Here is a 15,697-nt window from a genome sequence, read left to right on the forward strand (position 1 = left end):
TGTGCTGCTTTTGTAGTACTCCAGTAGCCATTTCTCCAGCCTCTCTCGGTTCTCGTCAGTGGCCGGAAATGGGATAGATGTAGGCAGTGTAGGGGGAAGCGATCTTTCCGGGCAGTTACAATTTGCATCGATAACTGCTGCCACTGCAGCACCAACTGTGTTGGATTCGCCAATGGTTGGGAAGCTACTAGACACGAGGCCTAGATCGACGCATGCTTCACGACTGAGATACATGTTCCGTGTGTCAGGTGAGATGTAGCAGATTTGTCGGGTTTCAATAATGTCGCCATTGGCTGTGCGACCAGACAGGTGTAGGAGCATGGCGCCGATAATCCGGACCCTTCCACTGTTAACAGCATTCATCTTCAGGTTGACAGGTAACAGGTCTTCATTACGCAGCCCGAGTTTGTGGAAAATATTAAGTCCTGTGAGGCAGCTTTGACAGCCAGTGTCGGCCATGGCCTGGAGCCTGGCCGATTTTGGTCGGGATGACAGTGGCTGGCCGAAATGGTCATAAGATTCCTTATCGATCCGTGCTATGAGTTTTATGTACGGCTGTGGTTGAGACTTCTTCTTGGTCCAGCCAGAGAGGTGGTCAAATATATGGTGGTCGAGGTGTAGTGGAGTTGACAAGGTGGCCATGGCCCTTTTAATTTGCGGCTTCCAAATGGCCGTTTCTCGTTCCGTGACAGAGCAGAGGAGATCGTGGACCTGGCTGCTTTCTTCCACATCATGAGCATCCATTGATTTGTCCGTAGGTTTGTTGTCCGCCTTTTTCGTGCCTCCCCGGCAGACATGTGCAAAATGGCCGCGAGTGGCGCATTTACTGCATGTTTTCCCGTAGGCATTGCAGAATTGACGCCTTTGGTCGATGTTCGGCTGTTTGCCATGACCAGTTTTGCCGCAATAACTACAAATGGCCGCCTGCTTGTCGGTAGTGATCAGGGCTCTTTTGTTCTTCCAGTTTTTGTATTGGCTTGCGCCATGAGCGCCTTCACTATCGAGCAAGGCATTCTGGGAACGTTTCCCTGCTTCCTTGGCCTCGACGAAAATGAGAACTTCCTCCAAGCTCATGTTCTGATTTTGATCGCCGAGAATGTCCTGTTGTATATCTTGATCGGCGAGTCCCCGACATAGGACATCGCGAACCATGTCCTTGGTGTAGTTGACATCAGTAGGGGGATTGCATGAGCATACAACAGAAAACTTGCAGATCTCAGCTTGACCAGCCAGACGGGCTGCGTAGGTACGAATTGGTTCTTCTCGGTCCTGTCGCATGTTGTGGAGGTTTACGCGGGACACCATGGTATTCTCCTCTCGGACAGCAAGGGACCGAATGGCTTGTAGTATAGCTGCCTCGTCCTTGATTTCAATGCGTGGGTTGCTGCGGTGGAGGTCACGTCGTAGGTTATCATCACAACATTCAAGGAGTTGAACGCGAACATCATTGCCGATTATCTGGGTCGCTGCCTTGTAACCATCCCATCTTCTGGTGAAATATTGCCAATCTTCGCTGGTACCGCCGGTTTGGATACGAGGACGGCTGACTTTGTCCGGTTTGGCTGGTGCAATGGACGTGTGAGTCATGGCGTGGATGGAGAGCTGGATAGCAGCAACGGCATTGTCAGTGCTGTCAGTAACGTAGACACAGCTCGGGAAGGGGCAGGCTGCAGCAGGCATCTTCAGATGAGTTGATTGTTCATAAACAAGAATGTATCAATTGAATGCAGGTTTATTAGCAACAACGATGAACAATCAATCTGCAAGACAAAGAAAGCGATGGTAGATATTAGAATAAGATAATAGATACAGAATATGCAAATAACAATGCGCAGTATTACACAAGATGAGAACGCAATAGAGAACAGCACCATACAAGAGTTGTCTACATACCGTTTTGTTGGAAGAGACGTAACGCCGATGCTTTCGATATTGATGATCATTTTAACAATCGGTTTGTTTGTGTTTCACACTGAATGAAAAACGTTAAGGTAGAGCATGGCGATTGTGATATATGACAGGTTCGACAATATATTTGGCATGAACAGCATATAAATCAAAATGGCGGTGTGTGGAGAGTCAGCATCCGCACCGCCGTAATGACATCAGACGTAATCACATCACCCTGTCATGTGACCAGATCCTCAGCTCTGATTGGTAGACGTTTGAGGGGACATACATACATGCATACATATATACATACAGATGCACAAACACTGTTCTGGACAGCTTTGCTCTATGGGCTACTAAAAAATTTAATGTTTCTATACAATTAAATGATTCTACACCAAAACGAAACAATATATAGCGTATTATTTCAAAAAAGTTGTGGCAGATTTTGAGAAAAACTTGTTGGATGAGTTGGTTTGGTGACAAGAACAAGCCGAATAGATTTTGGTTTTGGTCCGAATCCAGATCAGGCCTATGAGTGGGATACAAAACGTAAACTGTTCAGCCTGGCGAAGGTATACTCCCTACTGAGTGCCGTTCTAGTTTTTATTAGTTTAGGAGCGATCTCGGCAGTGGTCTGTGGCCTATACACTGCCCAAATAAAGAAATAAGCAATTTATGTAAATGCATTAAGGTTTTTCTGCATAATTTCGGTCTTAGCCTGAGTTTTTGAGGATGAATAGAGTAAAAATACAGAAGGGTTTTCCTTCATGTTTGTAATCCAAATAAAGGGTATTGTAGCGGTTACCGCTGGATGTACATAATCGCCTTGCACCGGCCAGAACACGGCCAGACGCGCCTCTCCCGGGCATGCCCGGACTCACTGTTCCCGGGCACGCCCGAACCTCCCGGGCACGCCCGGTCTCGTCTTTCCCGGGCTCGCCCAGAGCATCCGGGCATGCCCGCTATCGCCTTTCCAGGGCTCGCCCAGAGCGTCCGGGCATGCCCGCTATCGCCTTTCCAGTGCTCGCCCAGAGCGCCCGGGCACGCCCAGCCTCGACTTGCCAGGCCGCAGCCAAACACGCCCGGGCAGGTCCAGACTCGCCTTTCCAAGGCTCGCCCTTGATACCCGGGCATGCCCGGTATAGCTTTTGCCGGGCAAACTTCCCGACATAAATGTGTATATATATTGTTGCCCGAAAAACGGGCTTGTGAGAATACCTGAGCTGTTTTGTTTCAATAAAGCAACTCGGACGAATTCCGTCTTTGGTCGCGTCAATTATTTCGACTCGCGTTGGAGCGCAGTTCCTTCATTGGTGACCTACCGACATGGATACGGCAGTGACGCTTAAACTGCCTACCTTCTGGGAGGCTCACGCGGCTGTTTGGTTCGCCCAGGCGGACTCCCAGTTCGCCCTGCGAGGCATCACCGCGGACGACACCCGCTTCCACCATGTTGTGGCGGCGCTCGGTTCCGCCACCGCAGCCCGCGCCTTGAGCCTCCTCCAGCACCCGCCGGCTGCTGACAAATACGACGCGCTGAAGACGCTCCTCCTCGGCGCTTTCGCCCTCTCACCGGCAGCACGCGCACGGCGCCTGCTTGACCTGCCCGAGCTCGGCGACACGCGCCCGTCCGAGCACATGGACTATATGCTCTCGTTGCTCGGCGAGCACTCTCCGGCATTCCTGTTCCGGGAGCTGTTCCTCCGTCAGTTACCTAACCCGGTACGCCTCGCCCTGGCTGGCACGTTGATCACGGATTCCCGCGCCCTCGCCAGGGAAGCCGATAAGATCTCCTTGGCGGGCCAGCACATCGGCGCGGTTACCTGGAGCCCGCCGCCGTCCGAGGCGACGCCCACGACGCCCGAGCGCCCTGCGCGGTTGGAGGCCGAACTGCCGGTGCAACTGGCGGCCGCCACGCCGCACCGCCCGCTTCCGACACGACGGCCGGGGCCTCCACCTGACCGGGCGTGGTGTTATTACCACGCCAGGTTCGGACACAAGGCTCGGACGTGCCGGCCCCCGTGCACTTTCGGCAGGTCGGGAAACGGCCGGGCCGGCGTTCATTCCCAGCCATGAGCGCCGGCCACTCGGGCAACTTGCTGTTTATTCGGGACAAAGCGTCTGGACGGCATTTCCTGTGCGACACCGGCGCCCAACTGAGCATCATACCTGCCTCCGAGCAGGACAGGCTGGACGCAGTTTGCGGCCCCTCTTTGGTCGCTGCTAATGGCTCGGCCATACACACTTTCGGCCCACGCGTCGTCACCCTCTGCTTCGGCAGCCAGCGCTTTCAATGGACTTTTGTTACCGCCAGCGTCCCCGTGGCTTTGCTGGGCGCCGACTTCCTCTGCGCGCACGGGCTGCTGGTCGACGTCAAACGACGTCGCCTTGTCCACGCCGAGACCTTCAGCTCCCTGGCGTGCACAATGAGCAGCTCCGCGCCGACCGAACTGGCGTGCGCCCTCCCGGCAATGAACGAGTTCGCTCGCCTGCTCGTGGAATTACCGGCCCTCACGCGGCCGACGTTTTCGGCCGTCGCGGTGCGGCACGGGATCGAGCACCACATACCCACTACGGGCCCGCCGGTCTACGCCAGGGCCCGCCGCCTCGACCCAGCCAAGCTCGCCATGGCAAAGGCCGAATTCGACGCGTTGGAGCACCTCGGCATCGTGCGGCGCTCCGATAGCGCGTGGGCCTCGCCACTGCACATCGTGCCAAAGCCGGGGGGTGGATGGCGCCCGTGTGGCGACTACCGCCGTCTCAATGACGCTACCACCCCCGACAGGTACCCGATCCCGCATATTCAGGACTTTTCCGCCCGTTTGGCGGGACGGGTCATCTTTTCGAAAATTGACCTGATACGGGGCTACCACCAGGTACCTGTCCGGGCGGCCGACGTCCCGAAGACGGCCGTCATCACGCCGTTCGGCCTGTTCGAATTTTTGCGGATGCCGTTTGGCCTCAAGAACGCGGCCCAGGCGTTCCAGCGCTTGATGGACGGCGTGCTGCGCGACCTGCCGTTTCTTTTCGTCTATCTGGACGACATCCTCGTCGCTAGCACGTCCCGCGCCGAGCACCTCCTCCACCTCTGAACACTGTTCGGTCACCTCAGCGAGCACGGCTTAATTGTCAACCCGGTCAAATGCCACTTCGGCGCGACGACCGTTGACTTTTTGGGCCACCGCATCACCAAGACCGGGGCCGTGCCGCTGCCGACCAAGGTCGAGGCCATCACCACGTTCCCGCGTCCCCGTTCCATCAAGGCCCTCCAAGAGTTCCTCGGCATGGTGAATTTTTATCACCGATTCGTGCCCCGCGCTGCTCAGCTCATGCGGCCCCTTTACGAGGCCCTCCGGGGCAAGCCGGCCAAGCATGACATTGTTTGGTCCACGGCCATGGATGCGGCTTTCGCCAGTGCCAAACGGGCCCTCGCTGACGCAACGCTGCTGGCTCACCCGGTGCTCAACGCGCCCATCGCCCTCACTACGGACGCCTCCAACTACGCGGTGGGCGCCGTCCATGAGCAATGGGTGGACGGGGTTTGGCAGCCACTCGCTTTTTTCAGCCGGCAACTCCGGACGAACGAGTTAAACTACAGCACGTTCGACCGCGAGCTGCTCGGGCTATTCCTGGCCGTTCGCCATTTCCGACACCTCCTGGAGGGCCGCCCGTTCACGGCTTTCGTCGACCACAAGCCGTTGGTCTACGCAATGGCTAAGGTCACGGAGCCGTGGTCGGCCCCCCAGCAGCGCCACCTCTCCGCCGTGTCGGAGTTCACCACGGACATCCAGCACGTCGCCGGCAAAGACAACGCCGTGGCCGACTGCCTTTCGCGGGCCAGCGCGAACGCGGTCCACTTCGGCGTGGACTTCACGCTCATGGCGGCCGACCAGACCACCGACGCCTCGGTGCAGGCACTCCGCGTGGCGGACACGGGCCTCCGCCTGGCCGACATCCCCTTCGCGGGCACCGTCCTGCTCTGCGACGTCTCCCAGGGCCAGCCTCGCCCCATCGTGCCCGTTTCCTGGCAGCGCCGCATCTTCGCCTCCATCCACGGCCTTTCTCACTCGGGCCGGAAAGCTTCTCAGAAGCTGGTGTCGGCGCGTTTCGTCTGGCACGGCCTTCGACGAAACATCCGCGACTGGGCCAACGCCTGCACGGCCTGCCAGCGAGCCAAGGTCCACCGCCACACCCAGGCCCCGCTGGCACCTTTCGCCGTGCCTGAACGGCGTTTCGACCACGTCCACGTGGACCTGGTGGGTCCCCTGCCCCCCTCACGGGGGTTCACCCACCTGCTCACCATGGTGGACAGGACCACCAGGTGGCCGGAGGCCGTGCCCCTCACCTCCACCACCACCGCCGACGTGGCGCAGGCGTTCATCGCCACCTGGGTCGCGCGCTTCGGCGCACCAGCGGACATCTCGTCCGACCGCGGCCCACAGTTCACGTCTGAGCTTTGGGGCGCGGTCGCCCGTTCGTTGGGGGTCACGCTGCACCGCACCACGGCCTACCACCCCCAAGCCAATGGGTTGTGCGAGCGGTTTCACCGCTCCATGAAGGCCGCACTCATGGCCGGCCTTCAGGACGACGGTTGGGCTGACCGGCTGCCGTGGGTCCTTTTGGGCCTTCGCACGGCCCCCAAGGAAGACCTCCAGGCATCCGCCGCCGAGCTCGTCTACGGCCAGCCACTCCGCGTCCTGGGCGAATTCGTGCCTGACGCTACCAGTCCCTGGTCCGCCGCTCGCCAGCGCTCGGACCTCCAGGAGGCCGCCCGACGATTTGCCCCCGTGCCGACGTCCCGCCACGGTGGCCCCCAGTCCTACGTCCCCCCGGCGCTTCGCACAGCGGAGTACGTCTTTGTGCGTCATGACGCGCACCGGGGGCCACTCCGGCCGCCGTACGACGGGCCCTTCCGGGTCCTGCGACGGGGCGACAAGTCTTTCATCGTCGACTTCGGCGGCCGGCCGGACCGGATTTCTGTGGACCGCCTCAAACCGGCGCACATGGACGTCGACCGACCACCACGGTTGGCCCTTCCTCCGCGGCGAGGCCGCCCCCCGTCCACAGTTCCCCCCGCTCGACCACCCACCACCACGTCAGACCCCTCCCCACGACCCTCCAGGGGTCGCTTCGGCCGGGTCATCCGGACCCCCCTTAAATTGACCCTGCCGGTGCAGGTCGATTCTGGAGGGGCGTGTGTAGCGGTTACCGCTGGATGTACATAATCGCCTTGCACCGGCCAGAACACGGCCAGACGCGCCTCTCCCGGGCATGCCCGGACTCACTGTTCCCGGGCATGCCCGGACCTCCCGGGCACGCCCGGTCTCGTCTTTCCCGGGCATGCCCGCTCTCGCCTTTCCAGGGCTCGCCCAGAGCGTCCGGGCATGCCCGCCATCGCCTTTCCAGGGCTCGCCCAGAGCGTCCGGGCATGCCCGCTATCGCCTTTCCAGGGCTCGCCCAGAGCGTCCGGGCATGCCCGCTATCGCCTTTCCAGGGCTCGCCCAGAGCGTCCGGGCATGCCCGCTATCGCCTTTCCAGTGCTCGCCCAGAGCGCCCGGGCACGCCCAGCCTCGACTTGCCAGGCCGCAGCCAAACACGCCCGGGCAGGTCCAGACTCGCCTTTCCAAGGCTCGCCCTTGATACCCGGGCATGCCCGGTATAGCTTTTGCCGGGCAAACTTCCCGACATAAATGTGTATATATATTGTTGCCCGAAAAACGGGCTTGTGAGAATACCTGAGCTGTTTTGTTTCAATAAAGCAACTCGGACGAATTCCGTCTTTGGTCGCGTCAATTCTTTCGACTCGCGTTGGAGCGCAGTTCCTTCAGTATCATGTTTCTTGTCACTCAAGCTTTTGGGTCTCACTATCTGCCATGATCTTTCCTGGGAAAACCACATTTCCAAGCTGGCCTCCAAAGCCAGTCGCCGACTGGGCATCCTCCGTCGTGCGAAATCCTTCCTTGGCACACCTGAGCTCCTCACCACATACAAGGCTTTCATCCGCAGCTCAATGGAATACTGCTCTCCCCTCTGGGCCGGTGCTCCTGCCTCAAACCTAGCTCGTCTTCACGCTGTTGAAACCAAAGCGTTCTGAATCATTGGAATCTCCCGCGATGAAGTTAAATCTGAGGGCCTCTCACTTACTCACCACAGGCAGGTTGGTGGTCTTTCTGTCTTCTACCGACTCCTCTCCGGCCTCGCTCCCCCAGCTCTGTGCTCTGTCCCCCAAATATTCCTACAGGTCGCAGAAGATCTGCCTGCAACCCTCTTATGGTTAAACTGCCAAAATCAAGACTCTCTGCTCACCTTCACTCCTTCATTCATCTTTTCTCCCGCCTCTGGAACAAACTCCCTCACTCTCTTCAATCCCACTCCTCCCTCCAGGTCTTCAAAACAGATGTTCACCACCATCTCTTATCTTCCCCCATCCAAAACCTTGATCTTTTCTACCCCCGTTAATTCACCCCAGATCCACTTTTTTGAAATACCGACTTCTTTCCTGGAAGTCCTAGCAGTTTGTGTCCATTTTTTTTTTTTTTACCTCTCCCAACCACTCCCCACCCCTTTCCCATGCCTCCTCCCCCCCAAGCCCTCTCCCTCCCACAGATCTCCCGATGTCCCTGCTCTCAGATGTTGTACTTGTGTGCCTCCCTCTCTTTCCCCATCTTGTCTCCCGCTCCCTTTACTATATGTTTTTTATGTGTCAGTTTGTTTTCTGGTGATTAATGTTCGCTCTTCCAGGAGCCTCGATCTTGAATACAAAAAAAAGGGAAGCTTCCATAAAGTAATCAGAACCTGCGATGTTTGGGGCCTGCCTAAGGGCCCTCGACCCCACGCCATATTGGCCTCACACTCACATGTTCTACTCTCACACTTTTCAAAAGCGATGGACGCCATTGCATCCTCTGGACGGTCAGAGTGCTGGCAGGAATACCTAATATTGTCTTGCTCCAGAAATACTCAGCGATCTTCAAACCCACGCATTCACAAACGAGTCGGCCTTCTTTAGGTCCCCTGGGAAGATCGTTTTTTCGGGTGCAGCACCCTCTGCTGGCAATACTCTACTCCGATGCCTTTCACTCACTGCTTTGATCGCTTTTCACTTTTAGAGTGCAGCATCGGACAACCTCTGCTTTACTCCGAGGGCCTTTCCCTCACTCACCGCAGGCAGGGAGGTGGTCTTTCTGTCTTCTACCGACTCCTCTCTGGCCTAGCCCCCCCCCCCCCCAGCCCTGTCTGTGCTCTGTCTCCCAAATATTCCTTCAGGTCGCACAAGATCTGCCAGCAACCCTCTTCTGGTGAAATTGCCAAAATCAAGACTCTCTGCTCACCTTCACTCTTTCATTCCTCTTTTCTTCCGCCTCTGGAACAAACTCCCCCACTCTCTTCAATCCCACTCCTCCCTCCAGGTCTTTTAACCTTGATCCCAAAACCCCATCCAAAACCCATCCAAAACCAAAACCCCATCCAAAACCTTGATCTTTTCTACCCCCGTTAATTCACCCCAGATCCACTTTTTTGAAATACCAACTTATTTCCTGGAAGTCCCAGCAGTGTCCATGTGTTTTTTTTTGTTGTTGTTGTTTTTTTTATTTGTATACAGGATCGAGGCTTGTGAAAGAGCTAACATTTATCACACAAAAACTCAACCAGACAAACAAAATATATAAAAAGAGGGAGCGGAAGACAAGATGGGGAGAGAAGGGGAAGCACACAAACACAACATGTGAGAGCAGGGAGATCTGTGGGAGGGAGAGGGCTTGGGGGGAGGAGGCGTGGGAAGGCGGGGTGGGGGAGAGGTGGGATAGGTAAAAAAAAACACAAGGACACTGCAAGGATAAATAAAGCAATAAAGGGGCGCCAATTTGATTCATACACCTACATGAAGAAGCAAATGTATTTTATTTGCCAGATGTCGGGCGCCCCTTTATATGGACTTTAATAGAACATTACTTGGTTCCTCCTAAGAACACAAGGGTAGCTCCAGAATGCACACAATATTTTTTTTTTGAATGTCCCTTCTTTTCTATATTTTGCCACATGGCACATAACATATAAAGGGCCTTTTCTATGCCCCTGGCATTTTACCCAAGAATGGTGATAATAAGCTGAGGGGAGTTCAAGGCGTTCTCCCAATGAGATGCTCCCAGTTGTCCAAGACACAACGACATTGTTTCTTTTTCACAATGTAGGTATGGATCAGATCCGATGTACCTTACTCTGTTACAGTGTTGGTTCTGCCAAAACAGTGGCTTGTCCAAGGGTTGGACATGCTGGGCGGTTTGCCATCCCTTTCCCAGCAGTAGTTAGGGCAGGAATGTGTTGATGGTACTGGCAATAACATATGCCAACTCTTCGAGGACATTTTGGGATTTTTAACATCTACCAACTCATGCTGGCTGATGGGATGCCGAGTTTAACGTCCATCCGAGAGATGGCACACACATTGATGAATCACCCAGCCTGTAAAACACCTGGATTACACAGTTTATACCTGGGTCGGGATTCGAACCCAGGTGAGACAGCATAGAGTGTGCATACCTCTCGGGCCTCGGCCATCCTGTCAGCCCTTAAGTACCGTACCAAATATAATTTGTGCTGTGTTTGGTCACAATCCCATCAGCTGTTTCGGAGAAGTTGCAAATGTTTACGGACTGATGACGCGTCATCGCATAAGCTGCCCGGAACTACGGTCCAGGTGAGCTAAAAAGTGTCAGGTTATAGCGTCCGCTATGAATTTGGGGGTGGCTGTGCGGGTCGTGTCGTGATCCGGGACGACTGGCTAGGAAAGCGATAGCAAGCTGCTTGCTAACGGAACACATCCAAGGTTTGCCGGATATTGTGTAACGACTGCATCAAAAGTACCCTAGACTCTGCAAAGCTGTGTAAGTAGGTATTCGTTAAACAAACTGGGGATTATTTTTCCTTTCACAGGCGCGATGACTCCGTATGTAAAACGACATAATTGTCTCGTGGCCTATCTAGAGCCTCGCAGATCTAAAGACGCCAGTAATTAGGAAAAAGAGGAAGAGGGAACCTACCCCACAATTGGCGGAAGCGAAAGCAGAAGCGGAAGTTGTGTCTTTCGAACTCGTGGCTGTCATGGCAGATACGGTCGGCGAGGTGCCCGTCGGGGAACAGATAAGCAAGAAGTGAGAATTAAAGGCAAATGTGAATATTTTAACGTTCATATGTTGTTATGCAACACATATAACAACTAAGTTGCCATTTATTATTGATTTCCATTGTTTATATACATCTCTTCGCCAGGTCAACGTTCATATTGAGCGGAAACGTGTTAATTCATGCCTTGCCGTGCGTTTTCTTCTCCGTGTGATGCGTCGCCATGTTCCTGATCTTCTCTTTTCTCTTTATATGTATTTCAATCCTGTTAAGTCAAATGTTTATTGCGATGCTCACAGGTTTACGTTTTGGGCGATGTATAGCCAAAGGTGTTTAATATACTGTATTGTAGTCACGTTTGATTTTGATACCTTATCGTAGTTTACTTGGCGGTAACTGTTCTGGTGGTCTGAGTTTATCCTCTCAAAGGTACAGATGTGAAAAGCACATTTGGAAAGGTTTGTCTGAATTGGAGGAAAATCCCATGTTTCTGGTCCATTCCTATGAATGATTGTTTTTTTTTCTTCATTCCTGGTTCCATTGAAGGAAGGTCATTTGTGGGGAGGAATGAGTTGAAATTGGTGTCTAGAATGAAATGTTTTTATTTGGGATGAGGAGCAAGATGAGGTGTATCTATGAGAAATGGTGGAATGAAGGATGTTTAAATGAAGATAAATGAAAAGGGACATGTCCTACATTTTGTACTGGTGGCAATAATTTTATATCAGGAATAGGCCTGTCATTCTTTTTTTCTTTTTCTTTTTTACGATACCTCTCTCTGGACTTGCTTGTTACTTCATCTGGGAAAAAAGATGAACTTTGTATCCGATTCAAAGGGAAACTCGCCTTTTACAACTCACCTGATACGGGATTTTTGGCAGAACCAACACTCCGTATATAGCATGGTACATGATCACGAAGTTATCTTAGCAAACAGATCCTGATTTTCCTGTCCATCCAAGGGACTGTACAATGTTTTGAAGCAACATCGTGATTGTAAAGCACCAATCTGAGTTTATAAGTCAGGCCGAGAATCAAACCCACACTACACAGCTCAATTTTAAGTGCGCTGCTTCCACACGACCCTGTCAGACATTGTATAAATGGTCAGAGTTGAGTTAGAATTGGGTGGTTATGGCAGGAAAGGGTCATGACCCTTTCATGTTCCCTGCCATGTTGCCTTCTGTCTACCAGGTGTACAAGCTGATAGCGAGCAGGTGGTTTGAGGTCATGTCTTTGCGACTGAGGGGCAGACTGATGGGGGTCATGCAGGCGCTGGGGGCCGTGGGGTTTGCGGGGCGACCAACCGTGCCCTGCCGTGCAATGGCCGAGCAAAGTGATCGGAGGTGTGTTTTGTCACTGCGCCAAAAGCATCACGGTCGTCTCGGTTTACGTAACAAAGAATAAATTGTCTTTAAACATTTTCGCCAAATGTTATTATACCCACTCTTTTTGGAAAAAAACAAACAACGGGGAGATATTGTAATTGGCTCCGTCAGTTGGTCTGTCCGTCCCTCATGCTATTTCCTCCTAAACGCCTGTGCAGAAATTTGTGAATGAAATTTTGTATATGCAATCAACATTGGTGGCGCATGAAATGGGAAATGGGAAATTTTTGAATGAAATTTTGTATATGCAATCAACATTGGTGGCGCATGAAATGGGAAACGATTTTTTTGAATTTGACTTCCGGTTCATGCCCCTTGGGGTGGGGAGCTAGCATCTTAGTCCATGCCCAGGATGGGGAATTGAAATGTAAATCTATTGTTTGGTACGGGTCTGTTGCATTTTACAGGAGTCAAAATGGAAAATTGCTAACTCAAAATTTGATATTGGTCATTCTTGGTGGAACATTTTGCCATCTTTCAACTTTGCTTCAGGTGGGAAATGTGGGGATTTGTGAAGGTGCCATCGACTTTGCTCTAGTTTTGTATGTCACCACAATTATAGAATCTCGTTATTTTGCATTTTTCTATTCACATAGAGTGAGGAGTCTTTATTTTAGCAGAACCAGTCATTGAAATGCTAATGCATGGTTTCGGTGCAAGTCCGTTGCATCGGGCATGTCGTCTTTATTTTTTTGACTTGAGGAGTTTGAATCCTCAAACCCCGACATATTTGGCTTGTGTAGTGGATCGCTCTATTGTAATTCTAATTTTGCACCGTCTACTTGTGATGTTTCCCAGTGAGCAAAAGCGCCGACAAAAAGCCATTGCCAAAGCGGCCGAGAAGGATTTACGGCAGCATGAACGAGAGGCAGCCGCAGCTACTGAAGAGGATAGTGCCAATGGCTTCACTAAAGATGAAGATGAAATGTTGGATCCTACTGTAAGCTGGACAGGGATGGGTTTGGCCATGTTATCTATCTGATGGGTGCATTGTGATGAGAATGTAGAGAAAAGTTAAACTTGGATCATTCGTTTGAGGAAGGATTGACGTTTTAAATGTCTGGGACAAAGAACATGGAGAAAGAAGGAACCCCGGGAGGAACGGATGTTTTTTTTAAAGTTGTTGACTGATTTGGACGAAACTTGATGGACCGGTTGTGTGTCTGATAAGGACGGTTCGATTCGATTTTGGTGAAGATCTGAGTATGGATTCGGATATGAGAATTGTTTAATTTTTATGTGATTCTTCACCATTGGGAGATATAGTATGGCAGATAGGTGCAGGAATTGTGCCTTTGATGATACAAGTATGGCATTTGACACACAGTCAGAGTATGTCCTAAGAAAACTATTTGGCTGTAGGGCCATCGCAGATTTGTCCTTTTTTGAAAAATGGCCGCCATTGTTGTCACAGGACAAATCTGCGATGGCCCTATAGCCAAATATCTTCCTTTGGGCATACTCTAACTGTGTGCCAACTCTCGTGCTTGTATCATCAAAGTCACAATTCTCCCAAATATTTCACCTATCTGCCGTACTAATAGGGGCAAAAACGATACAAAGTAGGATATCTCAAAAAGTTATGCATGGATTTGGGCGAAACTTGTTGGACAGGTTGTGTGTGTGACAAGGAAGAATCGATTCAATTTTGGTGAAGATCCGGATCCAGCTAGTATTTTCTTTTTTTAAGTGATTCTTCACCATTGAGTGATATGGCCAACCAGGCAGAGGTATGCTCTCTACTGAGTGCTGTTCTTGTTTTAATATGTCTTGTCCCTTGTCGATTTCTTTTCAGCAATACCACAAAATTCGCTCCCAGGCAATTGAGCAGTTGAAAACCTCTGGGCCACACCCGTACCCTCACAAGTTCCACGTGGAAATCTCGTTGTCCAATTTTGTGGAAAGGTACAACAATCTGGAAGATGGAGATCAACTCACAGATGTAACTCTATCAGTTGCTGGTCAGTGTGCGGATTCCACACCCATCATTACTCGCTTTAATGCTGAATTGCCGCACATAGCATGGAGTTCCACAATTGGAGAAATAATTGACTTTTTCCTCGGGCATTTAATATTTCCTGCATTCGTACGCAAAACATCGACGTACTCAAGTGGTGCATGACGCCTGCAGTTTGTACCTTTGGGAAAGATTACAGAACTTTTTGGAGAAGTCTTTGGAAGAGCCAAAAGACTGAGCTATAAAGGGAACGTTGTGACAACTAGTTCTGAACACCGTGCATTGGTACCGTGGCAAGCATGATTATGCCTGCACTTTTTGAAAAAAAAACCAGGGGTATATTGTAATATGCTCCGTCTGTCTGTCCATCATTAGAGTATGCCCAATCCCTGGCGTTGGGCTAGCGGCTAGGGTGCCGGCTTAGGATCCTAGGATCCTGGGTTCGAATCCCGGTCAATCGCTGAATTAACGCCAGGGGGGTTGACTCAGCCTGTCATCCTTCCGAGGTCGGCAAATTGAGTACCAGTTCACTGGTAATTCCCTGCTTGTCGTTAAAGGCGGCAAAAAGGGTTGGCGTCAGGAAGGGCATCCGGCCGTAAAACATTGCTTCAAAAAGGGGACCGAAAAACAACAACAACCACAGTTCCCGAAAAAGGCCAACCCCCGCTTGCGGGGAAAAATGGCCTCTAAAGGTGTTTTTTTTTTTGTTTTTTTGTCTGTCCATCATCTCCTAAACACTTGTGCAGGATTTCGCCAAACTTGGTAGCTATGATCACCACCTGGCAAAAATGTGCAAGAGCAGTATCATCTTGGCCCTGCCCCTTGGGGTGGGGTCAAAATGTCAATACCAAAAATGCAATTACGGGCACAATTTAAATATTTTAAAATTAAACTTTGGTTATGTAATCAACATTGGGGGACACATTAAATATTTAACGAGTTTTTTGTTTGACCCCGGTTCATGTTCCAGAGGGTGGACACTTGTCTGTTAGCAGGATGCCTCAAAATGGACGAATTTTTACGAAACTTGGTGGACAGGTTGGATGTGTGACGAGGACAAATTAATTCAATTTCGGTGAAGCTGTATACGATAATTTTTTAAGTGATTCTTTACCCTTGTGAGATAGAGAGGGCCGAAATGTTTTTTTGCACGATATCTCAAATAGTTATTGACGGATTTGAACGAAACTTTGTATATGAGTTGGGTAGGTGACAGCAACAAGCAGATTCGATTTTGGTTGAGGTCCGGATGCATATCTGGCCTATCTATGGGATACAAAGGGTTAACTGTTCAGTCTGGCAGAGGTATGCGCTTTACAGCATGCCATTTGATTTT

General features: G+C 51.8%; 1 protein-coding gene across 3 annotated transcripts in view; it reads left to right on the top strand.

Moving 5' to 3' along the window:
• Positions 1 to 10,952: 10,952 nt before the first annotated feature.
• The window catches only part of KARS1 (lysyl-tRNA synthetase 1), a 48,658-nt gene continuing 43,913 nt past the window's right edge, over positions 10,953 to 15,697 (top strand). Inside the window, exons 1-4 of one of the 3 annotated variants that reach the window (XM_078779718.1) lie at positions 10,958 to 11,045; positions 12,211 to 12,362; positions 13,203 to 13,344; positions 14,200 to 14,365. In XM_078779718.1, coding sequence (XP_078635844.1) covers positions 12,247 to 12,362; positions 13,203 to 13,344; positions 14,200 to 14,365 — 424 coding nt within the window. In that variant the 5' untranslated portion in view covers positions 10,958 to 11,045; positions 12,211 to 12,246. Of the gene's footprint in view, positions 11,065 to 12,210; positions 12,363 to 13,202; positions 13,345 to 14,199; positions 14,366 to 15,697 lie in introns of all 3 variants that reach the window. The other 2 variants (XM_068119834.2, XM_078779719.1) reach the window with 2 other exon arrangements.

The sequence above is a fragment of the Myxine glutinosa genome, chromosome 6, assembly GCF_964187855.1.
Source record: "Myxine glutinosa chromosome 6, kmMyxGlut1.1, whole genome shotgun sequence".
NCBI lineage: Eukaryota > Metazoa > Chordata > Myxini > Myxiniformes > Myxinidae > Myxine > Myxine glutinosa.